Below are 22401 nucleotides of genomic sequence, written 5' to 3' on the forward strand. Positions count from 1 at the left end.
AACAACGTTAACTGGGACGACGTTACTGTAGTGATTTTCCCCCAGATTTGCTTTGCTTTCAGGGATCTGATGACATCACAGCTTGAGGAGGTAATATGACTGCAGATCTACTGAACAATTCAAAGCAAAAACGTGGGGACTTGAGATCCATGGTTGACTGCAGCTGGTTTGAATACCTCATGTTGGAATGACTCAGTCGGTAGCAGTCATCTGAGTCAGACTGTGGAGCTGAAGTCTCACAGCAGGACCTAAGGGCATATCTCATGATGATGCTACTGTGCAGTACATGGAGCCTGGGACATTGTTAGGAACAGTCAGACACATTGTATTTTGAACTTGTACACTATCATCTCAGTACACGATGTAACTTAATATGAGGCACTATAGCAAGGTGTGTAGTCTACAGTGCCGGTCCCAAAACAGCATGATCCCTACGGTTAAGAGAAACTGACTCATAAATGTTGAAGCTGGCAGTGGAAGGGTGTTTAATATAATATACTTTACATTTATCCCGTGGAATTGTACAAACTTCTGACCATTGAAATGCCGCCTCCTCTAGGATGGAGTGCAGCACCTGCTACACTCCACAGCCATGGGATGGAGGGGAAGTTTTGAGTCCGGTTACTGAGGAAAAATTTAATTCTTAAAAAATGTGTATGAGTTCATTAATGTCCACACACAAACAGATGGGACTTGGGCGTTTGGAAGGGCCTGCCTGAAAGTCCCACTGAAATATACAAAAGGCCGACACTGGCTCTAGTCAAACTGAAATACAGGTTTGTATTTGTGTAACATGAATGCATTTCAGGATTAGTACTGCTGACAGCCAGATGCTTTATTAATGATGACAGCTGTGGGACTACAGCCATCTTTGTTTCCGAGCAGGTAGAAGGTGTGTCCATTTGACACATACCTACCTAGTCACCAACTGCCTCACTATGTTAAGACAAATGTCTTGTTTTTTGTGATGCTGCCTTTATTGTTGCTCAGCCAGCCAATATCCCCTTTTTTCCAAACCAGTGCATTCACGAGGTGCAAGCTTCTTTCAGCCCCTGCCACTATAGAGCGGCTTCTAAATTCAGGGCCCAGTCCTAATGAGAGTTCACCTTGCAGGATCAGGGCTGTAATCTCTAGACCCACCAGACCAGTTAGTGGCTGCAGCAGGAGCTGCTGCATTTCACGGATGGAATTTGTGAGTTGAATTTTGAGCGGTTTGAGGGAGTGCTTAGGGATAAGTAGTCCAGTGATATTCATGCTTATTTCCCATTAATACTAATGGGATATCCTGTTCATAGATCCATGTGTATCCCGAGGAGAATAAACCTGTTATTGCAGATTTCTTAGTAAGGAGTCATAAAAGATACACCTCCCCGCCCCCATGGATAACAATGACGTTTGTATGTTAATCTGTTCCCTTCCCCACCCCCTCCCCCCAAACAGATTCAGCAAGCAATTTATGGTGACTTGCAGAACCACACTGTGCTTGTCATAGCCCACAGGCTGAGCACTGTCGAGAAGGCACACAACATCATTGTTTTAGACAAAGGCCGAGTAGTGCAGCAAGGAACACACAAGGAGCTCATGGAAGAAGGCGGCCTTTATTCTAAGCTGGTGCAGAGACAGATCCTCGGGCTCGAAACTGGCACAGGGGACGGCTGTCATCTGGAGACTAGCTTAGCTGCTGCCAGTGGAGATTCGATGAAGCCGCCGGGAGGACTGGATGAAGAGTTCAGGGTGTGACGTGCTCTCTCTGGATTGAGACAGGATGGTTACAATCCTGTAGCTCACAAGTGAGAGAGCACCAAGGATTCCTTGAAAGATCCTTGTTGGGATGCTGAAACAGGAGTCCACCGTAGTCCAGACTTGGACACATTACTGTAGAACAAGGCCTGTTTACTAGTCACGCACACTAAGCTTCCAGTAGGCAGACTAGTAAAACAGGGAAACAATGGGCCCAGTTTATTAAGGGGAGTTGGATCTTTAGCAGTTCCCAGTATTTCTACTGGGTTTCTTTTCTTAGAGTCAGCAATTCCCAAGGCAGTTGATGGGGTCTGTTCTCCCACTGATATGTCTGTTTAACTGCTGTTAATTGTAATGGGTGTTATACACATGCATGGAGGGGAAGAATGAAACCCCTTAAGGAACTTCAGGAGGTAGTTTTGTGAATTGGTAGGAAGACATTGAACATAAAGTAAGATCTTGATCCTGCAGTCACTCTGTGGTGCCAATCCCATACTCAGTGAAGTCAATGGAAAGACTCCCATTGGCTTCAATGGAAGCTGGATCAGCCCCAAAGTGCAAAACTCTTATTCAAATCTATGAGAATTCTGCACAGAGTGTCTGCAGGTTCATGCTCCTGTCTAAAACATTACCATGCAGAGCTTTTATTAGCTTCATTGCAGTGAGCCAGGGGCCCACCGGCAGATCCTGCCTTCTGAATCGCTGATGGAGTCTGGTGATTTTTTTGTTTTTAAAGGATGTAAAGTTTTACCATAGCTTGGTTAATTTTTTTAAATGGCTCTATTTCTATGGGCACCAGCCTGGTTTCTGTCTGGCTCCATCGTCCATTGAAAGCCAGTCAGTCTTATTTCAAAATGTGCTTGTTTTTAAATTCACAATTTCAGTGCCTGGGTTGAGAAATATTACCTAAAACCAGGCATAAAATATAAATAATGGCACTTTATAAACCCTACCCAGGCCCCATTCAGCTGTGGGCTATGCTAGCAATGTCAGTGCATGAGAAATCCATACAGCCGCATTCCTTGAAATCTAACTCCGACTGCCTGAATTCCACATTTAGTTCTTTGATGTTTTTTTAAATTATTTATTTATTAGTAGGAGGGCAGAAAGAAAAATACCATTTCTAACTGCATACAACACTGGTGGAGCTGGCCCAATCTTACTACAACTCCATAAAGACTGGCAGGAACGTTTATGCAGCCCGCAAGGTGCGATTTTAAAAATAGCATTAATTGTATCTCATACAGGGAAGATTGATTCAGGTTGCGCAGTTGTTTAATAACCTCAAGCACTTTAGCTCTCGAGTTAATTACTTTCCAGGGTTTGGCTGCTGCTCTGTAATACTTTGCGGCAGCTTTCTTGTTTGCAATGTTGTTGTTTTTTATTTTTAAAGTGACGTTTTACAAACTGTTTAGTGTCCTCAAAGGGGATACTTTAAAAATAAAGTACTACCTCTGCCATTCAACTTCATACCCAATGTCTCAAGGCTTGATTAATTCACAGATAAGTTGCAGGTTTTTTTTAACAAGCCAACTTGTGAATACAACCACATACCTTTCTAGTCCTGTCACTGGGAATGAGGCAATACCTACAAGGATCAGGTTAGGCTGAACGTCAGCTAGTCGTACTGAAGCCTAACAGTAGGTGTAACCAGCTTCACGATTTGTTTTTGTCCTGTGTCTCATTTGGTTAGTATGTCTGCCCTTCTGTGTGATATTATCTCATCATTTCACAACGCAATGTGCCCCATGACCAGCTCGATCTTTAGTATCCAGCCTTTGTAATGTGATAAAAGTCTGGGCCCTGGAATTCAAAGGTAACCCAAGGGTGATGCCATTCCTAGTACAATCTTTTGTTTTATCTTCCTGTGCTTGTGAAATTCTGCCTCATTCTAGAGAGTCATCTGTACCGTTCTACAGACATTTCCATAGTTAAAGGTAAATAGCTAGGCACATACCTGATTGCAGAAGATTATTGTATAGGTGTGACAGTGTATGGACCCCATGTAGAAGCTGAAAGGGGTAAGAGTTAACCCTGCATTTACATCAATGTAACTAGGACCAAAATGTGGCCAATAATCCTTAAAAGTGGAGTAAATTTCTACTCCTTTGCAAAGTCTGAGAAATGTGGTTAATGGACCTAGAGAACACTGCCTTTGCCTATGCAGTGCTAGTTAGAACAATCCTAGGTAAAGAAAATAAAGTGCCAGCTACAAATGGGATGCTGGAAACCAGAGCTAGAGGTACGTGGGTGAGCTGGAGAGTCCTATAAAAATTAAATGGGGTATGTAAACGGTCATACGTTTCATTGCAATGCCTGCACTCTCAAAGACTGTACTGAACCTGAGCCTGCATAGTGCTTTGTTAAAATGCACTCAGATAGGATTCTTGGTTCCCAGGCTTATTATAATAATCTCATTTTTATTAATACTCCAGATGCTTAGGTCCTAAGAATGCATTGGAAACTGAAAACTGGGCATCTCAATGGCAACAGTCTGACCTAATATCAGATTTTGACTTTTCTAGGTGTTCATTGCCACAGATGCTGAATTCCCTCCTATACAGTAGAAAAACTCAAAGCAAATTTTCTGGATAGGGTTAAATGTTAGGGTTTGTGAATATCCTTAGTTATCTTGTCAAACCACAAGTAGGGCTGGATCTTTCTTTATGCTAAGATCCCTAAGATTTCCTTGTAGCTTTGGTGCCTTGGAGTGAGCCCAGACTAAAAGTCAGGATATTAATTGCAGCTCTATGACTGACTCTGTTTTTTTGACTTGGGCAAGTACTTAAATAATGAATATTTACAGCTCACTGCAAGTGTATAATACATTCTGCCTTCCACGAACATATGAACTCACAACTTCCAGTGTTTCCCCATCTATAAAATGGGGTATAACTGCCTCCCAGGGATGTTTGTATCAGTTAACATTTCAAAACACTTTGAAGATGTCTGCAAAGTATTTTATTCTTATTGTGCCTCTACTATTGCTCTAGTGAGGTTTGAAATAGCTGTTCTATTCTAAACCCCCTCATTCATTCCTCACTCTGTCTGTTCAGACCGGGTTGAGTTATGTGATCCTGGAGAAAAAGTTTTCTCCTTTTAAGATAAAGGGTATTTATTTTCCACACACATAACTCAGCTGACTTTGTTTTAAAACTTAACCTGTTGACCTTGATACTGAAGGCACATGCTGGAGAGCTAGAAGAAATTAGGTTTGGAAAGAAGTTCAGAATGATTGCAATTGCTATGCTGATCATGTGTAGCACTTTCCTTCCTACGGCTATTTCATGTCATTCCAAGAGCCGTGGTCATTCTGGCATAAACACAACTGTGTTTGGTGTAAATGCTGAAGGACCCCTCCAGAAATCTATTCAAGGTGAGATACTGTGGTCTTAGCCACGCATCAGTGACACATGGTTACATCTGTACCTTCACGCTGACAATGAATGCGGATGTCCTGTTGACATCACCATGGAAACATAGTGTGGTGAATCAACCCAGCTGTGTTTATTTCAGTATGTGTATATTCTAATACATCTGACTATGCCGAAATAAGAACATGTATTTATTTCAGTGGTTAGGCATTGGAGTGTTTGGTTACACAGGTATGGGAAGACATTGCAGATCCACAAAGCATCTCTATTTCAATATTTGAGTTGCTAGAGATCTTTGTTTTTCAGAGCTGAGCGCCTTAGCTTCTAAGTTTTGTGCACTGACTTCATTGGGAATTTATGATGACCAGGGTGTCCAGGACTAGGCTCTTACTGTATTGCCTCGGTAGCATACCCTGCCCTTTCTAGTCTGAGAAGCAAGGTACTGACGACAATCAGCTCTTGCTTTCTTAACTAGCATTGGGACCACTGTCTCTACCCCAGTGTGCTGGATGGTCACATCATTTTGATATATGAGAGAATCAGCCTTTGACTAAAATGGAGTGTCTAAAGAGAAGCTCCAGGGGGCTCCTCTTCCTAAATATACAAAAGGAAATTAACAAGCCACAGGGTAGCTTGAATGATGTACCTTTGTTTCAAAAAAAAAAAAAGGAGTACTTGTGGCACCTCAGAGACTAACAAATTTATTTAGGCATAAGCTTTCGTGGGCTAAAACCCACTTCATCAGAGCAGGGGTTAATAGGCTCCAAAGATTAGATTTGCAAATTCAGTTTCTACTAACTAACCAGTTTTTCCAGGCAAAACAAGCTGTCAAAAAGGTGACTTGCAAAACATGGATACACCTAATAAATATGCACCGGTACCAGAAATAACCTTGAAATGATACAAGGGGAGAAAGGGAGATCCAGGATCATGTTTAAAAATACATCAATATAAATATTAATAAAATAGGTTGGATGCTGATTCTTTTTAATACTAATGTTGGATTCTTTATTAAATGCTATGCAATATGATTTTCATTTTGAGCCTGAGCCTTTTCATTCCTTTCTACTGAAAAGAAATTCCTCTTGCCAGAAGAAAGCACTTTGGTAGATATACAGGCCATTTTTTCAAGGGCTATGGGAGAAATTCTCTTCACTACACCTGTGGGTTTTGGTTGTATAACTGAGTGCTGTAAGGAAAGGAGCCTGTCTTCGATAACTTGCATGTTGGCAAATGTAATGTTCATAAAATGCTGTCAGCATAAAAGTAATGCCAGTAAAGATAAACAGGAACCACTCCTAAGTGTCTGATGGCATGACATGCACCGTTCGTGATAAGTGTGGCGTACCTCCCAGTGTCCCAAAAGAGGCCAGATTCTGGAGTTCTTGACACCCAGCCCTCTGCTCAGTCCAAGAGACCATTCTGCTTCAATATCTCTCATTAATGTGACTGAATGGAATTGCACATAACTGTCAAGATTAGAATACATGTTTATACAAAATGCAGCTTCACTCTGCTGTCTCATTTCACCTCTCTTTTAACCTCAGTTGCCTCTCCCAGCTGGCTAGGAAGCTAAATTACACACAAACTGTGTCCAAGAAGGTAGGGCTGTAGGTGACTAAAATGCCACCCAGCAAGCTACAATAAGCAGAAACTCCACCCCAAGAGCTATAGCTCTTAAACAAGTCTGACGAAGAAGGTAGAAAGGTTATTGGCAAAAGGGGTTGTACTCAGGGGTTGAAAGTAAGCTGATACGGCATACCGATAAAAAGTACTCAGGCCTGTACTCAGCTGACATTAAAGTGCTGCCGGTAGGGACCCATCAGAGCCACCGATGGGGGGCACAAAAGGGGCAGTGATGTTAAAGTGCTGCCGTGGCAATGCTTTAACATTGTTGCCTCTTTTGCACCCCCCGGGGTTGCTGGGGGGGGGGCAGGAGGGCCAAAAGGAGCAGCTGCCCCGGTGTTGTGATTTAAAAGGGCTGGGGGCTCCAGCCAGAGCCCCAGGCCTTTTAAATCACCGCCGGAGCCCCAGGCAGCATGGGACAGGCAGCGTGGATGAGCTGGCTGGGGGATGCTGACCCCCCCAGCCCTGCCCCTTACGGAGCCAGCCCCCGTACTGGTAAGTATTGAATGTTACTTTCACCCCTGGTTGTACTTAAGCATTAATGAGTGCGTTCAAGTCCCTCTGTAAATTTTGCCATGACTTCACTATTATGTATCAGCAGGTTATAAACTTTAATTTAATAAAAGCTACTAATGTGAAGTGTGACTAATTAGAAGAACTGATTTACTGATGGCTGGATTACCAGACTCACAGCTACCCCCATTTTCACATAGCTCCCACTTGGTGTAGCAGTCTGGGGGAGGGGAAGTGGGCTGATCCTGACTGGGGCCTTGCTATGCCACTGTAAACCAAATAACTAAACTAGTGAGTCTTCCTAAACAGGTAGTTGTAATGTGAATAATAAATGATTGATAGTGCTTCACCCAATTAATTCAAAGCATTTTACAAGTATTTGTTATTCCTTACAATCCCCCTATGAAGTAGGAAGAAATTCCCAATTTTATAAATGAGGAAATAGGCAAAGTCTGAGAAACTTCCTGACGATCATACAATGAGTCAGTGGCAAAATTGGGTTTACACATCAGAGTTCCACGCTCTTAAACCACACCATTGCCCAATACTGCTTATAAAGTGACCCTGATAAAGTTATACCCACTTTATACCTTTATAAAGGAGGGTCTCTTTTAAGCCCTCATCTATTTAATTTCTCCTCAAATGTCTTTTAAAAAATGTTATTTTTCCCATGATGATGGGTGTGTGTGTGTGAATGTTATGTGATATTGTGTTGTCATAGCAACTATCTGCTAGTTTTGAATAACAAGGTCGTACTGCAACAGCTCATGTCAGTCAGCTGTAAACACACAGGTGAAAATTGCTCATGAGTAACATTTATTTACCCTTTTTGTAGCATCCCCCACTGTTGAGGATATACACACAACAGAGATATTCTTCAAAAAGCACAACATACATGTTGTATGCTGGTTTCAGAGTAGCAGCCGTGTTAGTCTATATTCGCAAAAAGAAAAGGAGTACTAGTGGCACCTTAGAGACTAACCAATTTATTTGAGCATAAGCTTTCGTGAGCTACAGCTATGCTGGTTATGTGGTTTGCCTATAAATAGTAATGACAATGATTGTTCAAAGAAAAGGAGTACTTTTGGCACCTTAGAGACTAACCAATTTATTTGAGCATAAGCTTTCGTGTAGCTCGTGTATGCTCAAATAAATTGGTTAGTCTCTAAGATGCCACAAGTCCTCCTTTTCTTTTTGCGAATACAGACTAACACAGCTGCTACTCTGAAACCAATGATTGTTCAGTATATTTGAGCCTGGGAGTTTAAATTCATAACTTTGCTAGACACTAAAAATCATAGAGTGAATTGAGACACTAGATTTGTAGCTTACTACAACAATCTATAACCTGCTACCAACTCTGCCCAGCTGCTTTCTTCCCCCCTCCCTTCTTTTTTTCCCAGTGACTGGAGGGAAGTTAATGGGCCACTTCACCTTGAATGGTCCTTTGTGTTAACTACTTATGTCAAACAATCTGTTCCACCTTGTATTTAGCTGTGACAGGATGAGGATGTTTCTCAGACCTGAACAAGAGCTCTGTGTAAGCTTGAAAGCTTGTCTCTCACCAACAGAAGTCGGTCCAATAAAAGATATTACTTCACCCACCTTGTCTCTCTAATGATTGTTCAAATCAAGGAGCTGAGTATGTTTATTAGACTGATGATAGACCATAATTTTTTTATCTATACATTCAGGTGTCTGCTAGGATATCTTGGGCCAACTTCATCCTTGGTATAACTCCAATAAATTTAAATGCAACTTTATTACACTTCAATGGAGATACACCAGAGATAAGCTTGACCTAATATGGTAACTGTATTTCTTCCATCACATCAAAAGTGGCAAAAACCAGGATCATGACCTTATGACCACTACTTGTCCCCTCCTCTTGGCTGCAAATATTCTATCTAAGCATTCCAAGAAGTCAGAACTTACATAATATGCAGACTGGAAAATATATTGATCCAGTAAATGATTTTTAGGCATAATTTTATCAGGTACTATCGTGATTGGAAATTTCCTGGGTCAAATTATTACTAGACCAAATTAATTCCTGGTTTCAGAGTAACAGCTGTGTTAGTCTGTATTCGCAAAAAGAAAAGGAGTACTTGTGGCACCTTAGAGACTAACCAATTTATTAGAGCATAAGCTTTCGTGAGCTACAGCTCACTTCCTCAGATGCATATCATGGAAACTGCAGCAGGCTTTACGGGAGTACTTGTGGCACCTTAGAGACTAACCAATTTATTAGAGCATAAGCTTTCGTGAGCTACAGCTCACTTCCTCAGATGCATATCATGGAAACTGCAGCAGGCTCCATGATATGCATCTGAGGAAGTGAGCTGTAGCTCACGAAAGCTTATGCTCTAATAAATTGGTTAGTCTCTAAGGTGCCACAAGTACTCCTTTTCTTTTTATTAATTCCTGGTGTAACTCCATTGATGTTAATGGAGTTACACCAGGAATACATTTGCCCACAGTGTATAAAACATTTCAGAATGTTGCTGCTATACAAATATTTAACATATGTACTTAACAGATATTAATCAGAAGAAATAAGCAAATTTTAAAATTAAAGCAGACACTCCAACCTGAGCCACAACTTTTTGGTGTGGTGGTTCTGAATCTTTAAATCTTCAGGTTTTTCCTGAATTAATAGTCTCTAAATAATTTTGGATTTAATATGAAAGAAAGAGCTTTGGATATGTTCTGTGATTCCACTCTTTAATAGGAAAATACGTAGACACCGACAAGAGTTTGGCAAGATATTATATTAGCTATTTTTATATGAGTGAGTACTGAATCTAGATTTGAGAACAATAATCTGGTCATTCTTCTGAGACTTTATGCAGTCAAGAGCTAAATTAGTAAAGAAGTGTGGCTAAAGTAAAGTTTTCCTTCCTAATTTACAGATGTACAGCCATAAACAAAAGGGGAACAAAAATACATGTAATTATGACAGGTTTCAGAGTAACAGCCGTGTTAGTCTGTATTCACAAAAAGAAAAGGAGTACTTCTGGCACCTTAGAGACTAACCAATTTATTTGAGCATAAGCTGTTGCTCACGAAAGCTTATGCTCAAATAAATTGGTTAGTCTCTAAAGTGCCACAAGTACTCCTTTTCTTTTTACATGTAATTATGTTAGTCTGGATTATTGAAACTCAGTGGTTTTCAACCTTTTTTCATTTACAGAACCCTAACAAATTTCAAATGGAGGTGCAGACCCCTTTGGAACTCTTAGGGTTCTGCAGAGCACAGGATGAAAACCACTGCTGTAACTCATTGTATCTGAAACTAAACATGAAAATGATGCACAGGCTCCAGCTAGTTCAGAATGCAGTGCCCACATTCTCCATGGACCTGAACTCAAGTCCCTCAACTGGTTCCCAGTCAGCTTCCAATGCCAGTTTTGGTCCTAATTTTCAAAGCACCAAATGGACCAAGAACCAACTACATAAAAGACCAAATTCAGTCTATGAATCATCATGACAGCTGAGCTCCTCTGGGACAATGTAGATCTCAAAGCTCAGGACAAAGTATGTGAGAGCTGGAGACAAAACATTCTCTGTTGAAGGGATCTGACTAAGGAACAATCCTCCAATAAAGAGCAAGTAAATCCAGAGTCTGATCATCTTTAGGAAGGGTGGCAAAGCCTTTCTCACTGAGAAGGTCTTTCCACCATAAGTAATGGTCACAGTTCAAACATCCCTTTTATTCACACACCTCTACCAACTCTCTCCCCCCCCCCGCCAAAAAACCCCAAGAACTACGCCATGCAGATTTATGACCTCAAAAAGGAGAAGTACAAAAGCCACCAGGAAGTCTACTAGGGAATTAATTATTGCTATTGATTTTACACAAGTGCTCAGCTGCTATGGTGATAAGCAGCGGTATAAATCTCATAGATAGATTTCAATTTTACTCTGTGATTTTGTACTAAACAAAAATTATAAAGCAAAAATTGATTCCATCCCTGTATTGTTATTTACAAAATGTAAACACTAAGGGTCACATTATATCATTTAGTATTAAATATAAATCCTAAGGCCCCAATCCTCTAAATATTTACACACATGTTTAGCTTTGAGCATGTGCATAAGCCTTTGCAGCCGGAATTTCTGCTTGAAAATCTGTGTTACAATATCATAGAATCATAGAACTGGAAGGGACCTCGAGAGGCCATCTAGTCCAGTCCCCTGCACTCAAGGCAGGACTAAGTATTATCTAGACCATCCCTGACAGGTGTTTGTCCAACCTGCTCTTAAAAATCCCAAGTGATGGAGATTCCACAACCTCCCTAGACAATTTATTCCAGTGGTTAACCACTCTGACATTTTTCTTAATGTCCAACCTAAACTGCCCTTGCTGCAATTTAAGCCCCTTGGTTCTTGACCTATCCTAAGAAGTTAAGAAGAACAATTTTTCTCCCTCCTCCTTGTAACAACCTTTTATGTACTTGAAGACTATTATCATGTCCCCTCTCAGTCTTCTTTTCTCCAGACTAAACAAAACCAATTTTTTTCAATTTCCCTCATAGGTCATGCTTTCTAGGCCTTTAATCATTTTTGTTGCTCTTCTCTGGACTTTCTCCAATTTGTCCACATCTTTCCTGAAATGTGGCACCCAGAACTGGACACAATACTCAAGTTGAGGCCTAATCAGCGCAGAGTAGAACGGAATGGTTATGGACCTAAATGGTTAGTAATGTTGAAAATATGAAAGCTTAGTACCTTTTATTTGTGCAGGGGTGGGGGCGGGGGCATAGTTTAGTGCTGGTGAAAGCGCCAGATTGTTATCCACAGAACAGGTACAGCTTGAGAAGGGGAAATACAAGCTTCTTCCTCCCTGTCAGCATACCTCAACCCTGACCTGAAGGAACCATATGTAGGGCGAAGAGGGGAATTCAGTCTCCATTGCCTAGTCCTTCCCCTAGAGTACCCCAAACCCCATGATCCACTCTGTCCAACTCCACTGCTCACCTTCCTTGTGTCCTCAATACTCCAGTGACTCTTTCTCCAGACCCAACCACACTCTCCCAAAAAACCCCCAACGCTGCCCTGAATCCACCCCTTCAACTCTCTCCCGTAGTCTCTTCACCCTCCTCCCAGTTCCAATCAGTGTCCTCACAACTCCCCTCTCAGTGACCCCTGCTCCCCTCAGTTCCTCTCCTAGTGTCTCCCCTCAGTGACCCCTAGCTCCCCTCCTTGTGTCTCCCATAGTGACTCCTGCTGCCCACCCAGTGACCCTCCCAGTTTCCCCCTAGTGTCTCCACTCACTGACCTCTGCTCCCCTCCCGGTGTCTCCCCTCCCAGTGACCATTGTTCCCTCTAAGCTGTGCGTGTGTGTGCGCACACACAGATCCTAAACCCCGCGCACATTAGAGGGAACATTGCCAGTGACCCACCCAGCTTGCCTCCTAATGTCTCCCCTCAGCGACCCCAGCTCCCCTCCTAGTGTCTCCCCCTCAGTGACCCCTGCTCCCCTCCTAGTGTCTCTCCTCAGTGACCCCAGCTCCTCTCCCAGGGACCCCCTGCTCCCCTCCTCCTGTCTCCCTCTCAGTGACACCCCCAGCTCCCCTGCTAGTGTCTCCTCCTCAGTGACCCCTGCTCCCCTCCTCGTGTCTCCCTCTCAGTGACCCCTCCAGCTCCCCTCCTCATATCTCCTGCTCAGTGACCCCTCCAGCTCCCCTCCACATATCTCCCGCTCAGTGACCCCTGCTCCCCTCCTAGTGTCTCTCCTCAGTGAACCCCAGCTCCCCTCCTAGTGTCTCTCCTCAGTGACCCCTGCTCCCCTCCCAGGGACCCCCCTGCTCCCCTCCTCCTGTCTCCCTCTCAGTGACCCCCCACAGCTCCCCTGCTAGTGTCTCCTCCTCAGTGACCCCTGCTCCCCTCCTCATATCTCCCGCTCAGTGACCCCCCCAGCTCCCCTGCTAGTGTCTCCCCCTCAGTGACCCCTGCTCCCCTCCTAGTGTCTCTCCTCAGTGACCCCAGCTCCCCTCCTAGTGTCTCTCTTCAGTGACCCCTGCTCCCCTCCCAGGGACCCCCTGCTCCCCTCCTCCTGTCTCCCTCTCAGTGACCCCCCCAGCTCCCCTGCTAGTGTCTCCTCCTCAGTGACCCCTGCTCCCCTCCTCATATCTCCTGCTCAGTGACCCCCCCCAGCTCCCCTGCTAGTGTCTCCTCCTCAGTGACCCCTGCTCCCCTCCTCATATCTCCTGCTCAGTGACCCCCCCAGCTCCCCTGCTAGTGTCTCCTCCTCAGTGACCCCTGCTCCCCTCCTCATATCTCCCGCTCAGTGACCCCCCCAGCTCCCCTGCTAGTGTCTCCTCCTCAATGACCCCTGCTCCCCTCCTCGTGTCTCCCTCTCAGTGACCCCTCCAGCTCCCCTCCTCATATCTCCTGCTCAGTGACCCCTCCAGCTCCCCTCCTCATATCTCCCGCTCAGTGAACCCCAGCTCCCCTCCTCGTGTCTCTCCTCAGTGAACCCCAGCTCCCCTCCTAGTGTCTCTCCTCAGTGACCCCTGCTCCCCTCCCAGGGACCCCCTGCTCCCCTCCTCCTGTCTCCCTCTCAGTGACCCCCCCCAGCTCCCCTGCTAGTGTCTCCTCCTCAGTGACCCCTGCTCCCCTCCTCATATCTCCCGCTCAGTGACCCCCCCAGCTCCCCTGCTAGTGTCTCCCCCTCAGTGACCCCTGCTCCCCTCCTAGTGTCTCTCCTCAGTGACCCCAGCTCCCCTCCTAGTGTCTCTCCTCAGTGACCCCTGCTCCCCTCCCAGGGACCCCCTGCTCCCCTCCTCCTGTCTCCCTCTCAGTGACCCCCCCCAGCTCCCCTGCTAGTGTCTCCTCCTCAGTGACCCCTGCTCCCCTCCTCATATCTCCTGCTCAGTGACCCCCCCAGCTCCCCTGCTAGTGTCTCCTCCTCAGTGACCCCTGCTCCCCTCCTCATATCTCCCGCTCAGTGACCCCCCCAGCTCCCCTGCTAGTGTCTCCCCCTCAGTGACCCCTGCTCCCCTCCTCATATCTCCCGCTCAGTGACCCCCCCAGCTCCCCTGCTAGTGTCTCCCCCTCAGTGACCCCTGCTCCCCTCCTCATATCTCCCGCTCAGTGACCCCCCCCAGCTCCCCTGCTAGTGTCTCCTCCTCAGTGACCCCTGCTCCCCTCCTCCTGTCTCCCCTCAGTGACCCCCCCTGCTCCCCTCCTCCTGTCTCCCCTCAGTGACCCTTCCCAGTGACCCCCCCAACTCCCCATCTAATATCTCCCCCTCATTGACCCCCAGCTCCCCTCCCAGCGTCTCCCCCTCAGTGAGCCCCAGCCCCAGAGTCTCCCTCCCTCACCCCCGCGCGCGCCCTAACTGTCCCTCTCCTGCAGGGGGCGCTGCGGGTCGCGGGGCGTCACCCTCTACCCACCCGCACGGGGAGCAACCGCAGCGGCACTTCCGGTTTGGTGGCGGCTGCCGGAGCAGGGCCCGGGCGGAGCAGGCGGCGGCTCGGAGCGGCGCGGCCGGGATGGCGGTGGACACGCGGCTCCTGGAGGGTCTGACCCTGTGTCAGCTCAACGAGCTGCTGGAGGACGAGGAGCAGCTGCAGGGCATGGCCCTGGGGATGGACGAGGTGCGCGGGGCGCTGGGGCGGGGGCTGGGGCGACGGGCCCGGGGCAGTGGGCGCGAGCCGGCTTTGTGGGTGGGGGGGGGGGAGGCTGACACTGCGGGGGTGGGGCGGGCGGAAGGGACGTGATGGTGGGGGGCGCGGGCCTGGTGCGGGGTGGGGGGGGCCCTTTTCGGGCTACTTCTCGTCCTGTCGCCAGGAAATCCCGCCTGTTGGGGGGCGCCTGCCCCGGGCCTCCCCGCAGCCGAGGGGAGATAGTGACCCCCCCTCCCCGGACCGGCTCGGAGCTCCCTGCGCTCACTCTGGCTCCTGGTTGATTGGGGGGGGGGTAAGGGTTAGGCTCCTCCACCAAGGAGAGTGATTGATGGGGCAGGTTAAAGAAACCTACTGCCCCGCTCCGCGACCCAGGGATTGCGGGGTCCCACCTCCCCTTTGCATTTGGTGCTCTCCATTATAACTTGGTAAATGTGATGAGCTCCTGGGGTCACAGCTTCCAGTCTTGGGTGTAGCTCCCCGCCCCCCGCCATTTTCACTTAAAAGCAGGTGACCTTTTTCCTCTTTATTTGAGTTGCTGTGTCCCAACAGCAGATCAAAGAAGGTACCTCTGGGTGTTGACTCTTTTCTGTTCCCTATCATATTCTCTTTTGTTTGTTGGTTGTCTACAAGGGAGCGTTTCTGCTCTGTTCTTCCTGGCTAGTACATAAAGCGCAAAGCCAGCCTAGGCTATGGGTTTGAAATGTGGAAAGTACTGAACAGATCACTGTACTCAACTATAGAGACACCACTGTAGCTGAGATTGTATCAGTCTTTCCATTAATACACCTCTTGTTTCCATGGTTTTTGTGCCTTGGGCATAAAAAAATTGTGCTCTAGAATAAAACATGTTTATGCTCTCAGTCTAAGAGCAACTGTTTTTTCAAGCTGACAGGAAAGAGAATTCCATGTGGTGCTGTGTGTATGCTGAATGCAGAAGAAAAAATTAGTTGAGTTTTGATGCTGCTTGTTACATATTTCTTTTGTTAGTGTATTAGATCCTTAGTAAATTTGGACTGGGTATACTCTTAAAATTAGTGTCTGTTAATTGTTAATATCTGTGTGAATACTGTATGCTGTAGTCTGATATAAGGCTAATTCAGTTTTACAAGATCACAGGTCCTCCCTCAAAATTTCACAGATGTTTCAATTATGAGAGAGAGCCTCTTCGTACATAAAATTATTAAAGAAGCATAGATGTACCAGAGACCATTGTGTTCCTCACTAGATTTAGGATAGTGCTTTTTTAAATGCAGTGTAAAGCCATGGGAGGAAAGTTGGTGGCAGTTGGGAGTTCTGCTTTAAAGAAAACAACTTAAAGTTTTTCTTAGTTTATCTGCATGAACTCATATCCTTATGCACTTATCCTTATGCAATCATACGGGGCTGACACTGAGTCTTGTTATATCATTCTGTTAAGGAAGTAACACAAATTGAAACATGTTCAAAGATGAGTCTGCAATAAATACTGTAGTGCACCCTTTTGTGATTACCTGTTGCATTACATATTGCAAAATGCGAAATATGGAAATAAGTAGGTGATTTGGGGAGTGCCAGACATAAGTGAATTTCGTTTCTCCTGTGGGTTTGCCAGTCAGTTTAATGTTAAAGAAACAGTATTTATTTATTAGCTTTATTGCTGTAATAACTTGGGTGTGCAGAGAACTTAGAGATTGTAATAGATCATATGAGAACATTGACAGTCTAATGAAATCCTGTTACTAAATGTGAAGTGAATTCAACAGGGTTATTCTTCAGTCTGAGATAATGGGCCAGATTCTCAGATGGCATAAATTGGTGTTGCACCTTTCAGTGGAATCTGACAATCTGTGCCAGTTAAGGATCTGGCCCATAGGGTGTGTAATTTTTTTCAGGATGTGTATACAAGTCAAAACTGGATGTGTGTTGTGGGAGACTAGCATAAGATAAAAATGGTAGAAACCCTTTTCAGTCTGTAGAACTAGATGGTATTCTAAAGTTGATCCTATGGTTTTCCTCTTTAGTTGGCAAGAGAAACGTTTTAAATTGTAGAGTAAAGTTCCTCAGGCCTGAGGGAATATTTTGTGGTGTATGGAATGTGTGGCTAGGTTTGAAGGTATTCAGTGTTGGGCCAAAACACAACTATGTTACTGTCTGCTATAGTATAGTCCTTTTTTTAATTGTGTGTATAGAGGCTTTACCAGAGTCCATTCAATTAAAAACATATTTGCCCAATTCTGGAGTGGTTAACTCTTACTAATGAGTGCTGTGAGATGTCCCTTCTCTGTTCTCAGTGCAGTCCTAAAAATGGTGAAATCACAAATTTTAATAATTTGGATTTAACTGTGTGCCAGCTATCATATTGTTTAAAGTTTTCTAGTGTTCAGGTAAAATTTGTCTTCCTCCAGTTATTTACTTAAACTTTTTTGAGTATAATTGCGTTTGCAATACAGAGACCTGATCCAGCAATGTTGTGCACATGAGTGGACCCCTGTACCCATGAGGAGACCAGGTGGGATCCATTCATATACATCATAGTGCTGGGTTAAGCCCCAAGTCCCTACAAGGAATAATTTTAATTGAGCATGCTCATAAGTCATGCTTCCAGGGACATAATTTTGAGGTCACTTAGTTTTTTCACTGGCAAAATTGACTGGAGCTAGTTATTCCACAATTGACAAATCCTTTGTTGTCCTTATTGTAAGAAGAACCCAGCTCATCATAGAACAATATTTTGCTCACAACAAGGAGAAAGATTTGGGAAGCCTTTTGGATTTTTTTCTGAAAGCTAAAATTAACCAGCCTCTATATTAAAGGGAATGTGGCCGTGCTGTAATGTGGGCAGTGTAGACATATCCTTTGTAAGGTTGTTTTTGAAGCCTGTAGGCTTTTAACACTTGAACAGAGAACATCTTATCTGTTAGAAAGAGGAAGGAAGCCAATTTTCTAACTGGGCTCCTAATCTGTTAAAGTTCTTCTGAATTTTATAAGCCTTTGGGTTTAATCTTTTAGTACATAAGAAATCTACAATATTAATCTTCATGGAATAATAGTACTGTGTTTACATAAATCAGAGAATCTCAGTGTGACAGATTCTGAACTGAGTTGAGCAGCTAATGTCAGTATATGTGTGATCTGAGTAATAGAAGATCCAGAAACCTTCTCAGGTTTCATGTGAATGTGGATTTTTCCCTTGGTACATGTGTTGGAACTATACATTAGTAACAGTGAACCATCATGATATTGAACTCTGCAGTTCTTTAAAATGTTACAAAATACAACTGGCAAAAGCATACACTGTCTATGCATTTAAATATGTAAAATCAAGAAGCCAAAAATGTAATTTCCTCATCATCCCCATGACTTCAAAGTACAGCAGTAAGCACAGGAAAGTTTTCAAGTGTAGTCTTTTTCTCAAAAGCTGCTTGAAAAGAACTGGTGATTAAAAACTCAAGCTTAAACCAAGTAAATAGATGCCCAGATTTCTTAGATCCCTAATCCTGTTTTACTTGTGGCACCTTAGAGACTAACAAATTTATTGCATGACATGCATCCGATGAAGTGAGCTGTAGCTCACAAAAGCATATGCTCAAATAAATTTGTTAATCTCTAAGGTGCCACAAGCACTCTTTTTCTTTTTGCGGATACAGACTAACACGGCTGCTACTCTGAAACCTGTAATCCTGTTTTAAAACCACATTGTGTATGTGGTTATGTACTGATTGGCCAACATGAAACTTAGTTACAATGTTAGGAATTAAATATGCCTACAACTACAGATTATTTTTTCTTAAGAGTCAAGTTAATAAATTGCCTACATCTAACAAGCACAAATTACTGTTTTGTGCTTTCTTCTGATGTAAAAATGTTTTCTTTATACCATAATTACTGCCCTGTATATTGTCATCTTTAATGTAATTATAGTTACCACAAGAAAATAAATAATTTAAACTTTATTAAAGGTCTTATTTTGAAAGGTGAATTACATGTTATCGAGGGCTGTCAAGCAATTAAAAATTAATCTCAATCGTGTGATTAATTGCACTGTTAATAATAGAATACCATTTATTTAAATATTTTTGGATGTTTTCTTCTTTTTCAAATATACTGATTTCAGTTACAACACAGAATACAAAGGGTACAGTGTTCATTTTATATTTATTTTCTATTATAAATATTTGCACTGTGTGGCAAGGCACCTCCTTCGTCTCGCCAGACGAAGAACTTCCCCCTCTGGCGATGACAGGCCTAGGGTAAATCAGCCCAACCCCATTCTGGGCAGTGTTGGTCTCTCCCCCCCCCCCCCCCGGCTGTATTTCCTGGGTAGGCCTACAGGGTGATCCTCCACCAGAAAAAAGCAGAATGGTCCCATACACATACAAACAAAGGGTGATACCTTCCCCTGCCTCCTCAATGGGGCTGGGTGTCGCCCTGTAGCCTGTCCCGGGATGTCAGTCCTTCCCTGAGTAGGCACTCAGGCTTGTCTGCTTCCCCTATGGGGAGGAGCACAGCCTCCTCTCCTGGAGAAGCTTACTTCCCTGCTGCCACTAGCCTGGTAGCAGCTTGTCTCTCTCTCTCCCTCCTGGTTTTAAAAGGTCTCAGGCAGCCCTTAACTGGGTCCAGGTGTTCCTAATTGACCTGAGGTAACCCCTTCTCAGTTTATATGGAAGAGGGCCTTTAACATTATAGGGCTAATATGTCTGCCTTCCCAGACACTCTTGCAGTCGTCCAGCCTGACTTTGTCACAATGGTAAAAAAACGAGAGAGTATTTTTCAGTTCACCTAATACAAGTACTGTAGTACAATCTCTTTATCATGAAAGTTGAACTTGCGAATGTAGAATTATGTACCAAAAAACTGCATTCAAAAATAAAACAATGTAAAATTTTAGAGCCTACAAGTCCACTTAGTCCTACTTCTTGTCTAGCCAATCGCTCAAACAAACAAGTTTGGTTACATTTGCAGGAGATAATGCTGCCCGCTTCTTGTTTACGTCACCTGAAAGTGAGAACAGGTATTCTCATGGCACTGTTGTAGCTGGCATCGCAAGATTAATTTTTAAAATCGCAATTAATTTTTTTGAGTTAATCGCGTGAGTTAATTGCATTAATCAACAGCTCTAATTATAAATACATATTTTATAAACCATCCAATTTTATAGTGTACATATAACTCACCAACACTGATGGACTCTCTTATAAAGGCTATTATGTAAGAAGGCTGAACCCTTTCCTCCTCTGTTCTAGTTCTCTCTTTTACTGTTCCAGGATTGATCCATCCCTCCACGTTTGTTGAGCATCACTCTGATGGTTGACCTCTTGCATTGTTGCTGTACATTTTGTTCCTAATTTTAAAATATACATAGTGTGTAAATCTGTTCCAATTCTCATAACTATATAATGTTTTTCCCCCCTGAAATTCATAAATTAATCTACCAACAAGCTCAAGCAAAGTGGATTAAAATGTCCACAAATACAATAATGGTTTCAGCTTCTGTTAATCTGTTTATCAGTTGCTAAGTAAAATAGTTTTCTCTTTTGTTCTGGGTTTTGTTTATAGAACTGCTAACAGGCAGTTCATAAATTTTCTCATTCAGTTATAGTGTACCCCAAAATGTGCTGGTTGCATCACAGACAAATAAGATAGTGTACTTGCCCTGAAGACTTTGTACTGCTCTTCACTGTACTGTCATCAGTGCAGTTGTGCCAGTGGAAGCACTAGTGAAGACTGGCAGCAGATATTTCTACCACTGTCGTGAGATCATCGAAACACTAGCCAGGAGGGAAGACTGGCGTGCCTCTGCACTTCTTTATAGTCTGCTTTACGGTGCTCATTGCCATAATATTGTCTTAAATATATTTTAACTCCTGCAACACTCCAATGAGGTAGTTATCCCCACTCTATGCATAAAGAATGATGGGTTTATGTAATTTGTTCTTGGTCACCCAGGAAGTCAGTGACAGAGCCAGGAATTGAGCCTGGGTCTCTTGAGTTCTAGTCCAGTGCCTTAACCAACAACGCCATCCTTCCGGTTCATATCTTCAGGCTGCTGTTACTGCTCTTTCGGCAGAACTTGGGCCTTAATATACCACCCTGAAAGACAGGAGGCAGGAGATCAGATGGCCTCACTGTTTCTTCAACAGCTAATCTTTGCAATTTTGGAGAGAGAGGTATCAAAGTTTAAACTCAAATTGGTATATTTTGGGATAGTTCCATATACTATAAATAAATCAGTACTAAATCTAAATAAGATGTCAAAAACAACCCAGAGAAAATTTATGCTAAATATCCACAATAACCTGATGATTTAGTTCTATGGGACAGGTACTGCCATTTATTATCTATTTCTACAGCACCTAGCCCAATATGTTCCTGACCTGGTTGGCCCCGCAGTGCAGGAGCAGTGTAAATGTTAAATATTAAGAACTTGGACTGAATCAGCCAGACTCTGCTGTTATAGGTTTTTGATCCATGCATCTCATCCCATCCTACGTATTTGAGTGAATACTTGGATTCTGTGCTACATGATAGAGTTCATACACTACCACTGAAACAAAGTGAATAAATGTTGTAATGTGTAGAAGCTGAGGGAGATAGCTTCAGTCTGTCTGTCCCACAAGACCCTAAAATCTAATATATTCAATCTTTTGGAACAAGGGTTTTGAGTGCATAAAAAGAGGGGGGTGTTGTAGCTTTAAATACAGTATGTGCAGAGTATAAAATCTGAGTCTGATGTTAAGGGAAAATGTGCCTCCTTCTATTAACTTAATCAACAAGTTTAATAAAAAAGCACTTCAGTGATGTATTTCAGTGCGTAAATTTAAGTTAACATTTTTCCTCCACCTGACAATGAATACATGACAAAGGGTTTTTGTTTAGCATGGACTCAGAGGAACATATTAATTTGTTGCTTTCAGTAGATTATCTAAAGCTAGACTCTCTGGAACTCCACTTAGTAGATGTGAAAGTAGTGGGGGATACAAAATGAGGAGGAAAAACTATTGAGGAAAGTCCTCATCTTTTAGGTTCAAATTTGAAAAGTGAGAGTAATAATGGTTAGTCTTGCAGTATGCTGCACGTGCAGCATTTTAGAGCAAGTAAAACTATGATCATACCATAGAATCATAGAATCATAGAATATCAGGGTTGGAAGGGACCCCAGAAGGTCATCTAGTCCAACCCCCTGCTCAAAGCAGGACCAGTTCCCAGTTAAATCATCCCAGCCAGGGCTTTGTCAAGCCTGACCTTAAAAACCTCTAAGGAAGGAGATTCTACCACCTCCCTAGGTAACGCATTCCAGTGTTTCACCACCCTCTTAGTGAAAAAGTTTTTCCTAATATCCAATCTAAACCTCCCCCACTGCAACTTGAGACCATTACTCCTCGTTCTGTCATCTGCTACCATTGAGAACAGTCTAGAGCCATCCTCTTTGGAACCCCCTTTCAGGTAGTTGAAAGCAGCTATCAAATCCCCCCTCATTCTTCTCTTCTGCAGGCTAAACAATCCCAGCTCCCTCAGCCTCTCCTCATAACTCATGT

The 22401-nt window shown here is 43.7% G+C and overlaps 2 protein-coding genes across 8 annotated transcripts in view; both read left to right on the plus strand.

Moving 5' to 3' along the window:
* ABCB9 (ATP binding cassette subfamily B member 9) overlaps positions 1-3567 on the plus strand; it is a 34603-nt gene extending 31036 nt beyond the window's left edge. For 6 of the 7 annotated variants that reach the window (XM_078848921.1, XM_073312493.2, XM_073312494.2 and 3 more), the window contains one exon: positions 1441-3567. In XM_078848921.1, coding sequence (XP_078705047.1) covers positions 1441-1740 — 300 coding nt within the window. In that variant the 3' untranslated portion in view covers positions 1741-3567. Of the gene's footprint in view, positions 1-62 lie in introns of all 7 variants that reach the window. The other variant, XM_073312496.2, reaches the window with a different exon arrangement.
* Positions 3568-14678: 11111 nt separating this feature from the next.
* The window catches only part of VPS37B (VPS37B subunit of ESCRT-I), a 29361-nt gene continuing 21638 nt past the window's right edge, over positions 14679-22401 (plus strand). The window contains exon 1 of the mRNA XM_073313583.2: positions 14679-14857. Coding sequence (XP_073169684.1) covers positions 14753-14857 — 105 coding nt within the window. The 5' untranslated portion in view covers positions 14679-14752. The remainder of the gene's footprint in view (positions 14858-22401) is intronic.

This window comes from Lepidochelys kempii, chromosome 15 (assembly GCF_965140285.1).
Source record: "Lepidochelys kempii isolate rLepKem1 chromosome 15, rLepKem1.hap1, whole genome shotgun sequence".
NCBI lineage: Eukaryota > Metazoa > Chordata > Testudines > Cheloniidae > Lepidochelys > Lepidochelys kempii.